Raw genomic sequence first — 17062 nt, 5'->3', positions numbered from 1 at the left:
ATTTTTCGAGTTTAGCTAGTAATTAAGGAACAAGTTAGCTTTTTTATTTTTTTATTTTTTTGCCTGATTTGGCTTCTATTGAGTGTTTTATGCTAATTGGTTTAGCTAAAAATTTAGCAATAGGCTAAAGTTTTTGCTAATTTGTTATCCACTGAGATTTTTTAGGCTAATTCAGAGTTTAGCTTCTATTTTAGGAACCTACTAATATTTTTAACAAATTTAGTTTACTGAGGAATTTTAGTCTATTTTGGAGTTTAGCTAGTAATTAAGCAACGAGCTAGCTTTTGGCTAATTTGGCATCTACTAAGGTAAAAGGTAAAAATGAAGAGAAAAAAAAAACACATTTTGACAGATGCTAGTTTTTTTAAAATCCTGTCCACCTCTGTCCACATTTGTCATGGAAGGAATCACATATCAATATGTGGTTGGAGTCATCTGGACCCAAAGAGAGAGGAAGGGTAAATGGTAATGAATTATCTAAATTTTTCAAAGGCTAAAGTAATCTATGCGACTCCCTCTAGGTTTTGATCAGTAGAAAACTAGTCCAAATGGCTCTTTTACTGTTAAAGGTTGCCGACCCCTGCTCCAGAACCTTGATATGCTTCTTCCAGATCCACTACTTGGTTCTGCTGTGTGTTTTAGGCCACGACCATCTTCAATGCTCTGACTGAGGGAAGGAGGTTGTTCCCCAAAATCTCTCAATAAATGGCCCGCTCATCCTCTCCTTGATACAGTGAAGTCGTCCTGTTCAATGTGCAGAAATACATCCCCATAGCATGATGCTACCACCCCCGTGTTCTTGTTCTTCCTCCAAACACGGCGAGTAAGAAGAAACTAGGAATCACATCGACTCAGAACAATCACTGCTTACTGACCTCCAACATTGGATGGGGGGGGGGGGACTAAATGAACTTAATTTTACTGGAGCAGGAAGTAAACCTTTATCTATATGTGATGTCACAGTCACTCTGTCCAGTTCTCAGATGAAGTGTTGGTTTCATCTGATCATTGAGAGCTCCCAGGTCATAAAGGTCACAGACACAGAGTGGAACCCCAATGATCTGATGGCACAATGAGAGGAATCCACAAACCAGAGTCTAAACGGGTAAAATGAAGACACTCAGCTGCTGGTGACTCAGAGGACCATCAGAACAGAGAACAGCTGCTGTGTTTGACAAACGATGTTTATTTATCTGTCAAGGGAAAGTATTCTGAATGGTTTGAAACCCAAGAAGTTTAAGTTTTGCATTTATATTCTACAGCATTTCTCTCTATTGCAGCGTTGGGGATGTTGCTCAGCTCAACTGCACCGCCATCGTGAACACCAGCAACGAGTCTCTGAACGACAAGAACCCCGTTTCTGACAGCATCCATCAGCTGGCAGGAGGCGAGCTGCGGGAGGAGCTCCACAAACTCAAAGGTGGAGCTGAAAAAAACAAGAGTGAATCTGAGGCGCACATTATCCTCCATTTGTAAAACGTTTTCTGGTGTTTAGGATGTCGAACGGGTGAAGCAAAACTGACCAAAGGCTTCAACCTGGCGGCGAGGTTCATCATCCACACGGTGGGACCCAAGTACAAGTCCAAGTACCGGACAGCAGCAGAGAGCTCGCTGTACAGCTGCTACAGGAACATCATGCAGCTGGCCGTGTAAGAAACGAGAACCTCACAACACAGACGCGATGGACGTCACTTCAGTCTCTTCCTGTCTAAAATACCATCCTGCCAAAAGAGACAGGTTTAGAGTCAAACTTTGGAAAAAACATGTATAAAAAGGAAAGGAAAGACGTCTTTATTCATAGTTTTTCTGGGTTTGATTCAAAGAGGCAGCAGTCTCAGGGTTCCACATATTTTCCTTAGGAATGCTGGATTTCATGAAACCTTTCATCTTCTTCTGCTGACAGGGTTAAAGTCTGAGTGAAAGAGAAGTTAACTTTTTAAAGAAAAGTTAAGAAATATCCGGATCTTTGTTGGAGTTCTCCTCTGCTCAGGATGTGATGAAGCTTTTCTGTCCCCGCAGAGAGCAAGCCATGATGTCTGTTGGCTTCTGCGTGGTGACCACCGCCAAGAGAGGCTATCCGCTGGAGGACGCCACACACATCGCCTTCAGTAAGACACACAAGCACTGATGTGAAGAAACTAGTGCTGTCAATAGGGCTGGGAATCACTGGGTACCTCACGATACGATACGATACGCGATACATGGCTCACGATATCGATAATATCGCGATACTGCGATAATTGGTAAAAATCCTCTCTAATAACTAGCATTATATAGAACATGTTTTTGGGGGGAAATATATCCCCATTTATCTTTTTTACCTTAAACACAATCATACTAAACAACTTTTCTTATTTTGTGCAACAAATTATAGACACTTTTGTGCAACATTGCTGAAATCAGTAATACTATGTCTTTGACAAACATTGACAACAACTGAATTGGAATTATCTGTCAGATTCAATGTTAACAATAGTAAACATGATCAGCAGTGACACTACTTAGTGCAGAATTGTTGTAAACAGAACAAATATTAAATAAGTCAAGTAGTGACAGCTATCTACCTCCAAAAGAACGTCACACCAAAGGATGATGAATATAATGTTTTACAGCCTCTCTCAAAATTGACCTAATTTTTTGTGCACTTTTCTCTCACTTGAAAAGGGCTGAGCATCCAAAAATAAAGGCTGATTTACTCAGACTGTTACTTGAGATTATTTTTCCAATTTTTATCATTTTTCCATTTGGTCAGTCAGCAGTCAATAGGTAAAATCCTTAAAACACACATAATAATGGCAATAAATATAATTTTAAGTGCTTCAATTAATTAGCATTCTCCCTAATTTTACAGTGAATTCATGTACTTTAGTTTAATTACATTTAAATTTAAGTTCATACATCAAATCCTGCTTTTTTATTTAAGAATTACTTTAAATTAACATTAGCAACAAGTAATTACATTGTTTGAAAACGTCACATTATAAATTTATCAAAGTTACACCGTACAGCAGCAGGTTAAACATTGAAGTGCATGAAAGCGAAAATTCCGACGCTCCTTGAAGTGTACACAGACAACTGCGAAGCACGCGCTCAGTTCCCACAGCAACAGGAAGTAAGTGATCGCTGACATTCTAGCGCTCAGACAAGTCACTTCTTACCGGCTGGATCTCCTACAGATGGAGGATAAATGCTGACAGGTAGACATGCTTCACACACGCGCTACAGAGCCTGTATCTCACCGGTGCTTCTCCCGAACGAGCGCGTGCATCGCTATTAAAAGTCCGACGCAGCGTGCGCCCATAGTTCCGGCGCGCGACTCAGACGCCTCTTTAAATGAAAATATAATATCGATACTTGGTGAGAACCCATCGAGAATCGATCGCAGGACTAAATATCGATATTTTGGCACACCCCTAGCTGTCAATAGCTTAAAAATAATCAGATAAATCACACTTTTGGATTGTGATCAGTCACGATTTTTTGCAATGTTTTACTGGGCAAATTTTATGACAAATATGCAACTTTTGAACAAAAACAGGCCAGAAAGAAATTCTCTCTTATTTTTATTTTCTGAAATGTTTAACTTAATAAAGTTACAAAATAAAAGTAAAAATTTGGCCCGTGGGCCTCATTTTGGGCACCCATGGTTTAGACATTTAGCCCTGGATGCACTTAAGATCTGTGCGGGCAATGCAGCAATGTGCATCGCGTAACTATGTGGGAACAACATCAGCCTTCATTTTGTCTGGACATGATTGTTGGCACAGTTCCAGAGGACTGTTCTGAACGCAGAGCAGCATTTCTGCATTCAAATACCGCCTTCGCCAGCTCACATCGTCTCAACGCCGCTCAGAGACACGGTTTTCCTGAGTCCAGCAGCTCGCTTGTGCAGAGCAGCCAGACGGACTGCAGCTGAAGCCTCTGCTGGAGCTCACACTGTAGTCAAACACAAAGTCGTGACCCTGACTGCTGTGCTCAGAGACGTGGTTCGTCTGCAGAACACCTGATCGGCTCTGTTTGTGCTCCAGATCCTCCTCTAGATCTAGCTCCACGCTGACGTCACGTCAGTGTCATGATTTGATTGGCTGGATATCCATGTGCTCTGAGATAATCTAGTTATTCTAGTGAGATGAAAGAAACAAGGTTTTTTCCATAGAATTTCTGGGCTATCGAAATGTCTCAAAATTAAAACACTGAAATATTTAAGATAGAAAGTAATATTTTGGAGCATAAAAATTTACTGTTTAGAAAATCAAGGGTTAAAAAAAATTCAGAAAGAAAATTAAAAGGTTTAAAAAACTCAGAATCTGTTGGAACAGAAAAACTTCCAGAGAAATGACTGGAAAACCCTCGGTGCAGTTACAGTTCAGAATGCTGGTTTCCTTTAAAACTCCAACTTATTTGCTGGCTGAGCAGATCCAGGATTGGTGAAAGCAGCTCTTCTGTTGTTTCATGGAAGCCTTTTTGTTTTTCAGGAACAGTGCGCAGGTTCCTGGAGAATCACGGAAATGGCATTGAGGCCGTGGTGTTTGCTGTAACAGAGACGGAAGAGGTTTGTGGAACTAGTGTTAAACCTGCTGATTCATCATGTTCCAGCCGAGAGACGCTGTTAACAGTGGAAGGGTGCCAAAACATGCTTGAACGCTTTTTTTAAGTCAACTTTCATTAAATAAGCTGCAGTGATCATTATGACCTCTAAGGTTGTTACTTAAGAAGATCTAATGTTAAGGATATCAACAGTACATTTACAGGAAGTGCATTTTTGTTTGTGTTTAGTATTCCAGATGATCTAACCACATGGTGAATCTAGCTGTAGTCAGTACCATTTTACATTAAGGTGAATGTGGATGGATCTACTTTCACAGAAAGCCAACCTAGAGGTTATTTGGTGATCTGACATTGCTCTACTTGCTTTACCTAAAATAAGAATTTAAAGTTTCACCCTTTAGTTATCACATAAAACTCCTCTGTAGCAGCAAACTGCAGGACAGTGCTGTTCTATTATATTGTGGTTATATTTCAGATGAATTAATGACTGGAAGCAGTGCAGATGTTATCTACTTGTCACCACACAGTTTCTTCACTTACTAGAAATCCCTGATGTGATCTCTCAGTCTGTGTACAGGAAGTTGCTTCCTCTGTACTTCCCTCGCTCTGAAGAAGAGGAGAGAGCTTGCTTGCCGCTCCTCCCAGCTGACATTGGTAACTCTGAGGGTGAACCCATCGTCCCGGAACGACAGATCCGCATCGCAGAGAAGCCAGGAATCCTGGAAGGTGCAGATCTTTGTCTTGGTTTCTCTGCATTCCACAGGCAGGATGGGTTTCATTGTTGTGCCTGCAGACTTGAAGAGGATTTTGATTCAAACGCTTCTAATAGATTTCTCTTTCTTACTGAGAATTAACACAGAAACCAATTTAATATGAACATAGAAACCACGTCTCCTTTGTCAGTCTTGGAGGGCTTTTATTTGTTAATAAAAAGTCAGGAACTGCAGATCAGAGCTTCAGTCAAAACTGAGTCATAATGTTTGGTTTCAGGTTTGCCTTTTTGTGGTTAACTAGTTCTGCAGTCACATCCTGATCTGGACCATGTAAGATGTTTGTGCTGCGATCAGTTCAGGAAATGAACTGGTCACAAAGGGAGTTTGTAAATGCCTTTAAACTGCTTTTAATGTCAGAAAATCCTGGTACAAAAATATCACATTTAGTCATCTAGTCATTTAAATATCACAAGTTTTTCTTAGCTATTTATCTCAGTGGAGATCAAAAAATTTGGGAGCATCTGGAAAAAGCACACCAACTCTGGAGTACAAACACCAGAGATGTTGGATGCACACTGTGACGTACACTCATCATTGTGTTTCTTGTTCGTTGTCCAGATGACAGTGAAGACGACGGCACAGAGCTGGATCTGGCTCAGGTGGGAAATCACGCCTTTGCCCGGATGGAGGGGGACGTGGACAAGCAGAGGAAGCAGATCCTACAGGGTCACATGTCAGAGGCCGCCGTGCAGAAGCAGCATCAGAGAAAGTAAGTCCACTCGAGACGCTCCAGCCTCAAGTTATACGTTTTGTTTTTAATTTAAGTTTTAAACAGAGATCCGTACTTTAAGTAAAGCTCAAGTATGAATTCATCAGTCAGAGACGATGCATCTTGCTGTTGCAGATAAGTATGGGGTAAGATTAGACTGAGAGCCTGATGGTTCACCAAACCTCCTCTATCATGTGTCCTCAAATAACTTAAATATATTTTACATAAAATTAAGCCTTGAAAAGCATAAACCATCCTTGATTCTGCACCATGGTCTAATTCTTGTTCGATCAATATGATATAATCAGTCACTAACAGAACAAAGGAGCTGCCAGCTCATAAAATGATCTTAAATGCATTTTAGTGATGAAAGTATCGTTACCAGTAGAGGACGTGTCAACTTGGACTCACTATCCTGGATCCAGAGCTTTTGTTCCCTCATCGGTCTGATGATGAGAGGAAGCAGGCCTTCATGAAGGTAGAGAACATGTATGCTATCATCAGTGATGTTAGCACTTGAGTTTGAAGTCCCCCTTCAAACTCAACTCACTTCAGACCTGAGCTTTTACAATCTGCAGGGTTTTATCTGCTCCTGGTTCACCACGATATGTCCTCCATCATGAGGAAAATGCTGCAAAAACATGTTAAAAACACCAAAAACATCGTTTTTATTGGAATGGATCTTTAAACAGTTTAAATGTGGTCGTTCATTATCAGAAAGGTTCTGTCACAAAAGAAAACATAGTGGACATGAACAAAAAGATTTTAAAATATGAGGTGTATTAATAATTTTTAACAAAAGTTTTTCACTCAAAAGTTTTCAGTCAGCTTCCTGGTTAAGTCCAGCAGTAAACAAAATATAAACGTCACTTTTGTTTTGAATCATTTAACAGCAAATCCTGAAAATCTTCTCCACAGTTTTGCACAAACATTTATTTTATGTTAAAAGTGACGTTTTTGTCAGCAGATCAGATCCATTAAGATCTGCATTCAAAAATATGTACCTCTAAAGTCAGTCAAAAAGAAAAGATACCTGCAGGTTTGTGTGTTGATATGAACATGGATGCATGAGAAGACCTCAGGGGGCAAAATTAACTGGTAAGTCAATAGAAATGGACATTTTACTCACAAGATCATGGACCTGCAACAGACTGACCTGTCTGGGGTGTACACCCTTTCACCCAATAGCAGCTGGGTTAGGCTCCAGCAACCCACAACCTTTAAATGGATGGAAGGCTCACTTCATCATAGTGGAGGGTAGAACATCCGTCATTCTGTTTCTGTCTTTAGCTGCAGAAGTTCTGTCACACTGTGGTGAACAAAACGCTAGCGTTATTTTTCTTTTGTGTGTGTGTTGTTTTCCTGCAGCTACAGTCGCTGGCTGAACCGAGCGAGGGCTGAAGATCTGTCAGACATTGCTGCTCTGAAGGCCTTATATCAGACCGGTAGGTGTTAGCACGTGTTGTACACAGAAGATTAGCATACTCTGAAATCTACTGTTCTTTGTCTTATTGGAAAACATCAGTCTAAAAAAAGTCACTTGTGAGAAAATGGTGGCTCTTGAAATGTCTGTATTTGAATAAATACAATCATGAGTAAAAAAAGTGTACTCATCTTTGATCCATTGATTTTATTTTTTTTAGTCTTGTTGGACCTTTAAATTAGAGCTAATCCTCATTAACCAAAGGGATCTGGGGTCGTGCTGCTGTTGGATCTTGGTGTTTCATTGTGGAGTTGTAATGGTTGGGCGTCACCAGCAGGGGGCGGTGCAGTGTTCCTTCTGTCATGAATGTTTACATTCAGGTGAAAGTCTGGCCGCTGCACTGCTCTCATACTCACAGGATGTGCTGAAGCTTAGCAGCGTTACAACCCAACATTGTAATAGAATAAACACAGAGAACAAAGAACAGCAGCTGCAGTGAGAGTGCAAATAAGACTTCTTAAAAACAGACAAAGGCTTAGATTTGAATTCAGAGGCGTAACATTTCATGTCGAACAGGATTCAAGTTGAACCGTGTGACTGAAATGTTAGTGTCTGAAAGGTCAGCGGTGTCTGATTCAATCCAGTTCTGCAGCTTCACCATCAAATCTTCATCAGGAGCTTACACTGTAGCACCTCTTGTTCTGTTTACATGAAAATAGTGATGATTTCTCTAAACTTTTGAGCATGCTTTCATACTTCTGTGTGTTATTTATTACTTTCTCTGTAGATATCTAAAAATCTTTCTCTTTTGTAATCTTTGGCTCAAATGTCTTTGCTTTTGTAGTAAACACCGTCATAGCTTGTCCAGTCTTTGGTTGAGCTGACACCGTCTGAGTGTTCGAGAGGTGAAAGCTGTGCTTGTCTCTCCAGGTGTGGACAAATGTGGACGGACGGTGGTGGTGGTGGTGGGGAGAAACATCCCCGTGACCCTCATTGACCTGGAAAAGGTGAAAAATTGTTTGACCTTTAAGACAGTTTTTTTAATCTCTTTTTTTTCTAAACAGTACAGACAATATCTGCTTACATGACACATCCCTCTAGGACTCGCATGTTCACGCCGGTGTGGTTTTGTGCAGGCCCTGCTGTACTTCATCCACGTGTTGGACCACATCGCAGTGAAGGACTATGTGATGGTTTACTTCCACACGCTGACCGGAGAACATAACCATCTGGACACGGACTTCCTGAAGAGCCTCTATGACATCGTCGACATCAAGTCAGTCTGACCTTCACGCCTTTGGTTCGACTGAGGCTCTGTTTGACATTTTCAGGCCCTCTCTGCCACTTTATAGTACTTTTTATTACACTTTAGGAACCAGTTTGACTTGACTTTAATCTGTTCAATTCAAATAAAATTGAAATAAGGCCTCAGGGAATTTCACTAGAAGCTGTTTAAATGGACTTTTCTCCTTAATAACAGAGTAAAGATGAACAAATTTAACTCATATGAAGAATATTTTAGTTATTTACCAGTTTACTCCCATTCAATCTAGTTTATTATTGCATATTGAAAATTTTAAAGCAGAATTAAAACATTGAACCGCCTGGACCAACAATCTACTAAACTTTTCTACTCTTCAAACAATGCTTATTTCAGGTTTGTGTTTGGGACATTCTGATCACACGCCAGGGTAATAAGGCTAGTTTACAATTTATTTATTTTTGTTATGACTTTAAAATCCTAAATTTATGAGAAAGAAGATTCAACTGTTAAATTACAGAAATAAAGGCATATATTTAAGACTTTAAAAGTCATAAGCTAAATTTATTGCTTTTTTTTGTAAATTGACATGTTTCAGTCGTAGATTTATGACTTTAAATGTCATACATTAATGACTTTAAAACATGGAAATTCATGGTGGGGAAAGTAATACCTTTACGAGAAAAATAAATCAGAAATGAACAAGAATAAACACCAAAGTTGTCGGTTTACTGGAGAGATTTTGAAGAGCTTTATTTCCAGAATAAATTCTGAACCTTTTGGTGACTCAAAATCTATATTTTATTTGGATAAGAAGATTGAAGAGAACATGCTAAATACTGGGCCCCTTCAGACTGAAGCATCACACAGACTTGGAGGAGACCTTGTCTTTCATGGAGGACGAATTGATTGGAAGTGGACAGATGCTGCAGAGATATCATGCAAGCCACAGTGAAGTAGGGATGTCAAAAACTCACTGAACCGGCAGACGTGATGTTCTTACTAAAGAAATGAAATGTGAACTGGTTTTTATCTCTTTATTCTTGTTAATTTTTTGGTTTAGCTTTTTTACAAATAAAACTGACTTTAGTATGTGGTGTGGCAGGTTGTCATGGTAACATGTCAACATCACTGCTGAGCCAGCACTGAACTCGACTGCAGCGGCAAGGAAAGTTCTATAAATGAAGCTTCAGTTCAGAGAGTTCCCCTCTTACCGCTCGTTTTTGTCCAGATGATGATGCAAAAGTTCGTTTTAAAGAAACCTGCACAGTGATACAGAACATTTGGGCTCTGTGACCAGAATGTTCTTAGGTGTGCATTATCACTGTACATTATCGCTTTTTAATCCACACCAAGGCCAGGAGCCAATCAGAATTGAGTATTCACCCGGACCATGGTTCAATAAAACATGAATAAACTGTAAATCAAACAAAGGAGATTCCAAACATTTATAGTTTTATCAATAAACATTCAGCTGACCTGTTTGAAACCCAAGAGAGTTTGACCAAATTGATTTGTTCCAAAATGCAAGCATGGGGCGTTCACTCGCTGGTGTGTAAGGTTCACTTCAACTTTGTAATATTACTTCTTTTTGTTGTCCTAATCTAATACATTTACAAGAAAGAAGTTGTAAACTTAAGAGATTTAACTTAAGAAATTTACAACAAATTTACAACTTTAATCCCATTATATTTCTTTTTTTGGTAGCCCTAATACTCCATTTTGGGATCATCAGATGTTGATTTTTCTTTTTTATGTTTTATTCTTCATCTTGATATATTACCATCTTAAAATATTTAGCACAGTATCTGGTCTTTTTAAAGAAAACTTTCTACGGCCACTCCAAGATTTCAGCGTTTTCTGCTAAAACTAAAGTTTTTGTTGATTTCCTTTTAATACAGAGAAATCTGAGACATTTTCATCAGAGCCTGGTGTATTTGAACAACTCTGTGTTAGTACTCATTCTACTGGACTCCAGATTGGAAACTCAAATTACACAATTGTTTGTCGTTTTTGTGGTTTTACCTTCCAACCCAACCCTTAGTGCCCTAGTCGTGTAGGACAATATTGGATCCCGGTTTTTGGTTTGGTCACTCAATCATGAACCCACCAACTCCCATTTTCAAGAGCAGACGCTCCACCACCAGGCCGTGCTTGACGTTGTCACTGAGATGCCGGCTCTTAGGATGCAGTTTCTAAATCAGTGATGAAGCTGAAATGACAACAGAGAGGTGTTTGTCCTCCCATGACCTGCATGGAGTCATTAAACATCTGGTTATCTTCTGCTTTAATGTGAATTAAGTTCAGCACTGACTGATACCGTTTTGATAGAAACCACTTCCTGGATGTAAGAAGAAGACGTGTGTAGTTTCGGTTAGCTTGTAGATCAGATCAGATCAGTTCCTCTGAACTCATTGATGATTCATCCCGTAAACACTCCACCTCATCAGCTCGTTTTTAGAACGGGTTTTCTAAAATAATATTCTGTTGACTCAATGAGAAAGGGTCAGAAAGTACACGGTGAGCAGAACAGTGATGTGGACTTTCTTCTGGCTGAACTGACAAACACAAGTTTCTGGATGAGCTCTAACCCTCAGTACCACTAGATCGTCTTTGTCTTTGAATATTTTTTTAATATAAGAATAAGAAGTTATTACTTTAAAAGTTTTATTGTTACTCAAAAATGTAAAATCCATGGCCCTTTCCAATGGTGTTTTTTAAAAAAAGTTTTTTCAGTTCAGAAACAATTCAATTTGCAAATATTTATAACATTTTAGTGTGTTTTCTGCTTTACTTTACAACTTTAAGGTTTGGAGTTTGCTGTTTATCAGTGAAATCTGATCAACTTTTATTGTGATCATTAAAACCTACTAAAATACTGAAGCTGCGGCACTGAATATTCTCGCTTGACTTTTCTACATCTGGTAGGTTTCTGGTTTCTGGTTTCTAGTAACTGTAACCACATGGACTTCCTGTGTTTGTGGGGATTCCATGCTGTCACCTTTTTCATTCAGCTGCTCTGTCATGACTTTCTAATGCTGCTTTTTCATTAATTAAAAACATTCAAAAGAACAAAAAGAAACGGCTAAACCTTTTCCTGAAAGGTACATGGTTTATTCAGAGGAGCACACAGTCACATGTTGGTTTCAGTGAGAACATGGAGGAGAACTGGGGTTATGAGGAGGAAGCACCACCCACTCCAACGGTCCAATAAACTCCCCACTCACCTTCCTTTTTCCACGCAAACGTGGAATAACCCAGCCAGACGTGCACCATCACTGATTCTGTCACCGCCATTGACTCATCACCTTGTGTGTTAGAGTGTTAAATAAAACAGGTGTTTAAAGTCCTCCTATGAAAAAAAACATTCCCAGTAGTGTTTTAATTATGATTGTGAAGTTTTTAACCAAAACCCACGACTCTTAAAAAGTCATTTTTCATGTTGATCTGAAGCCTCTGTTTCCAAAATCTCCTCTAAGGGGGCGTGGCTTTTGGTGCTCCGCCCCTGACCCCCCGTCTGATTATGATAGCTCTGTGTCTCTCTAGCATAAATCTTCACCGCTGCTACATAAAAACCTCCATCAATCTGGGTAATGTCCAGCTGTATGGTTCTGATCCGGATGTCAGCTGGACGAGGAAGTGAAGATCTTCATGGACAGAACTTCCTCCAAAATCCTGATTCTTTCTCCTTCCAGTTCACCAAAGACTCTTTTAGCTAATTCTCCAATGTTTATTGACTGTGATCAATACATTCAATCATTGGTTTCTCAGAGTTCTTGATAAAATAATCAAAGCTAACATCAAAATGCTCTTTCATTGATTTACAATCCTTTCCAACTGCGGTCAAATGAGCCGCCGTTCACATTTCCGTGGTCACATCAAGAAGCTCCGTGGAGTCTGGTGGAGATTTTCCAGCGTTCTCAGTCCTGCTACCGTAAGTATTGGATGAAACTCACACCAAAAATCCAGTGATGCTGATTTGACCACAGAAATGTGAACGGCGGCTCATTTGACTGCAGTCAATGTGAAGATACCATCTTCTCTTCTCCAGAACCTGAACTAGACACTAGGAACAGATGAGGGTTTAGTGCATGTGCAGCAGAGCTGTTGATGGAAAGAAGATCATTCATTCAAACAGAGTCTGTCCAAGACACTTTGATTGATTTAAAAGGAGAAATACTCAGAAATGTAAAAACTAAATGATTTCTTATTACAGTTGTTCTCTTTCAGAATAAAAATGACACACAGACATGTTAAAAACAAAAAACAGGATTTTCATCAGAGGAGGACTTTAAGCTTTTGTGTGTACAACTGTCCTCTTGAATGCTGTGGGTGCTTTTTCTCTGTCAATTATTGTTTTTAATCTTTTTTTAGTCCATATAACTACAGATTAAATGTAGCTTTTATTCAGATATAAAGTAAACAGGACAGAAGGCTATAAGTGATATAAAACTGCAGGATTGGATCAATCAAAAGAAGACAGAACAATCCTCAATAAGTGCTTTGCTCTAAAAGGCCAAGCTGCAAATACACTTTCAGTTTTTAACCCTTTAACTCTTGATGCATTGTCTTAGACGCCTAAACACAAAAATCTTTAACATACTGTAACTTGAAGCCTTCAGAATTGTCACGTTAACGGTTGAAAAGTTTCAGTAAATCAAAGGACATAAACACTGGAGCTCCTGTGTTAAAGGGTTAATTGCATTTAGTACAGTTTGGTTAAAAAGTCACAGAAAATGAAATGATCTGTAGATTTTTTTTAGTTTTGAATGTCTTTCTTTTCATGTTACAAAGCACGTTGTGTAATATATTCACAGACATTAAAAGCCTTTACAGTACTGCGTCATAGCAAGATGTAACAGGTTACTGTAATGCAGGTCTGGTCAGTCGGGTCTGGAGAGCCAGTTTCCCAGCTCTCCCTGCAGCTCACCTGGATCAGGTGTGTTCACTGACTCAGAATGAGGAGACTGCTGAGTCAGCTGGAAGATGGAGGACCAGGGCTGGGCATCTCTGAGGTAATGCTGGTCCTGCTGGATCCTTCCTGAAGGCCGACGTCTCTCCCTCAGAACCTGTTTCTGCCTCCCAGACTTGGCAGTTTGGTATTTTGAGCAGAGTTACCTCTGAGTGATTGATTAGTTACAGATGACTTTTTCATCCAACGATATAACCAAAAGTCTGCAGCCAAACTCAAACACTAAAGTTTCCAAAACGCATCAGGCCAAGGTTTGAAAGATTTATGACTTTCTGCTTTTGATCACTGTTTAAGCTCACATTGTTACTCTGTACTCTCCATGTTTTTTCTGGTTTCTATTCTTAAAGTTTCTGATCGTGTGTTTTTGGATCAGATTTAACTGAGATGAAATTCTTGACTGAATGGTTGAAGGGAGATTGGTGGTGTGATGAAGTGCAGACGCTGCTGTGGTCTTCTATGACTAAGGATGTGCAGTTCTGCTCCATTATCATCTTCTGTATATTTTGAAATCGTTTTGAGTCTCTGATTTCTGCTATGAAATGGAACGTACCGTTGTTGTGAGTGTGGTAAATGTATTATGGAGTATTTGTAAGGATAATGTAAGTTGCACACACTTGTGATGTAAAGGTGATGCTGTTGAACGGTGTCTTTACGCCACACTCTAGTCCCTAGCAGTAGCGGTCCGTGAATTTCAGAGCTGAGCCTTCAGTCTACCTCGGCCAAAACCATCCTCATTGATATTAACTATTTTATTTTTATGTATGTATAGTGTTATTTTTTAATAATATTATTTTATGGAGCAATTCAATCATCAACGGATCATTTTAATTGACTGAATTCACTACAATTGCACATATGGTAAAAACAAACTCCTCCCACTGCAGTAACAGCTGCAACAAACATCAAAGCACAATTTACAACTCATGAAACTTGAAAATAACCATTTTTTATTTAAATCAGTTTTATTTACAGCAAATCCAACTCATTTAAAGATGAACTTCATCCATGAAGGAAGTCCAGGAGATCAGCGTGAGATTTTCCTGCTAAATCCTGAATGCTGAGTGACAGATCAGAGTGCTGCGCTAAGCTGGAGAGGGATGCATGCAGGACCTTTTTCTGGTACTCCTGAAATCTCTGGGGGTCGATGAGGGTGATGGACACTAGTTTTTCATGGTCTTGAAACCTGTTTTTGTCTGGGAAATTAGATTGTCCTAAATCCTACCATGAAGCTGGGGGTAATGAGCCGCTTCAGCTCAATGCGTTTTGAGATGCTGTGGTGTGCTCTGTGGTGGCGTGGAAGTTCTCATACTGGCCTCTTTCTCGCTCAACATTGTCATACATCTCTGTTACTTGGCCAGACAGAACTGCTGGAACAGAAAAGCAAGTAATTCAAACACGAAAATCTAATGCAGCCACTGCCTACAGCCAGAAGAGAAGAAGTTAGCTTTTGGTAGAGCGAGTTTTGACCATCCAATCAGAGGCGAATACGTCATCACCCGCCTTCCTGAAGCTTCAAAGACTCTAACTCAAGTTCTGTTTGGTTGAATCAACGTCAGCGTGTTTAATCCAAAGATGGCTATGGTTTAATCAGGATTGTTCTTATGGAGAGACCGGCGGTGAGGACGGAAGCGCTGAGGCAGACTTTCATGAACCTAGCAACAAGGGGGGCTAAAATCTGATTGGTTAGAAACTTTCAAGTGAAAACAGTCTGACAGCAACACAGCCGGGGCGTAGGGCAGTGAGAACAGCGATGGAACATTTGCAAAGATCTAGAATATATTCTGGACAAATACATATTTATATATAAACACTTCTCCGTGATTTAGGAAAGCCTTCACTGAAGACTTTGCAGGCCTTGACGGTACGCCACTGGCCCCTAGTAAGACTGGGTAACAAATCTTTTTCAGTCACGTCCTACAATTTCCATTCATTTCCTTTTTGACTCCCTCTTTCTTCTAGCCTTTATTAACTGAAAAGCAGTTTGAGTGATTTCCATGCTAGTAGACATTTTTAGTGAGAATCCAGACTGCATTCCTCATAGTCCAAAGGTACTTCATCAATGCTGCAGCTAATTTCCCTTTTTCTGCTAGAAATTCTCCATCTTCTCCTTAGCTTGGAATTTTTAGTCTCTTTTTTAATATCCTGCACAAACTTAAAGGCCCTCTGTAGAGATCTAAAAGATGGTGGATGTCCTTAGATCCATTGTCCATAAAACAAGTGGCAAAACAACAAACAGCAGAGCTTAAAGCACACAAACGTGACCTAAGGAAATTAGAATTTTACCAAAAACAAAATGAAGTTATGTTAGATGCAACCAAATACAATTTGGCTGCATCAATTGTAAATCAATATGAATCATTGTATATGCTATAAAATAACTTCAGTAAGTCACTGAACAGATTTTGACAGCAAGACTTTACTGTAATCTTTGAACTGAAAATGACGAGAACAAAACTTTGACGAAGAAACACAGGAACATGTGTTAAAAGACTAAAAAAGATGAGTTAAAAACTGCAAAAAGCTCACATGTACATGGATTAAACAGAAGACCCAGAAAATCATTCAGAAGAGGTAAACCCTTGATCCTGGGTCAATGGGGTCAACTCTAGCTGTAAGTTAAATCATATGTAAAGCTTCAGAACAGGAGTCTCTAACTGATGGCCCGCGGGCCATTTGCATCCCCTAACTTAATATTTTGTGGCCCCCGCCTTAATATGAAAGTTCAATGTCTACTAAGCAATATCTTCTGCATGTCCACACTTCTTGAATGATAGCTTTGTGTTTGCTTTGAGATGTTTCAGCTTTATGCTTAAAACTTTGCATTTTCTATTGTTGTTGGATCTGGTTGTCAGAAAAGTCGCTTCTAGAGGCATTAGCTCCTCACGTTTCACAGACAAAACAACGTTTTTAGCAACGGTTGCTAAAAGAAATGAATAAAGCCTGCAAACTAAGACTACCAAGGTCCAACCCCAAACTAAAATATCAAAACGCAGCAGTGTAAAAGACTGCTGAGGACAAAGAGGGGTAAAAGAACAAAAATAAATAAAAGAAAATTGCAATTTTTTAAAGCAAGAATGACTTAATTAGCATTTATTTAATTCAGATTAGTTAAATGTATAAATTAATGTCTGAGGTTCACATAGATGATAAACTCTGTAGGTTTTTACATCCTGTTGACCTGCAGACGTCTTGTCTCTACCTCCAGAATGAACAGATTTTATATGAAAAGAAAACTTTGGTAAAAAAATATGAACTTTTATGAGTTAAAGCACATATTATCTTATGCTGCACAACAATGGTTACTAGCTGTTCAGAGCTGCACTGAGATGATCCTGTTTGATACAGAGTAGCTTTTATTTTGAAAATAAGTAAAAAA

At 39.3% G+C, this 17062-nt stretch overlaps 1 protein-coding gene across 2 annotated transcripts in view; it reads left to right on the top strand.

Annotated features, from left to right (window-relative positions):
* Positions 1-17062, top strand: part of gdap2 (ganglioside induced differentiation associated protein 2) — a 30600-nt gene that overhangs the window by 3390 nt on the left and 10148 nt on the right. For both annotated transcript variants that reach the window (XM_024260571.2, XM_024260570.2), the window contains exons 3-11: positions 1281-1420; positions 1496-1649; positions 2020-2108; positions 4476-4552; positions 5115-5274; positions 5880-6030; positions 7399-7475; positions 8384-8460; positions 8590-8729. In XM_024260571.2, coding sequence (XP_024116339.1) covers positions 1281-1420; positions 1496-1649; positions 2020-2108; positions 4476-4552; positions 5115-5274; positions 5880-6030; positions 7399-7475; positions 8384-8460; positions 8590-8729 — 1065 coding nt within the window. The remainder of the gene's footprint in view (positions 1-1280; positions 1421-1495; positions 1650-2019; positions 2109-4475; positions 4553-5114; positions 5275-5879; positions 6031-7398; positions 7476-8383; positions 8461-8589; positions 8730-17062) is intronic.

This window comes from Oryzias melastigma, linkage group LG21 (genome assembly GCF_002922805.2).
Source record: "Oryzias melastigma strain HK-1 linkage group LG21, ASM292280v2, whole genome shotgun sequence".
NCBI classification, from domain to species: Eukaryota; Metazoa; Chordata; class Actinopteri; order Beloniformes; family Adrianichthyidae; genus Oryzias; species Oryzias melastigma.
Note: the sequence above shows the minus strand (reverse complement) of the source record. Positions and strands in the feature narration are given on the sequence as shown.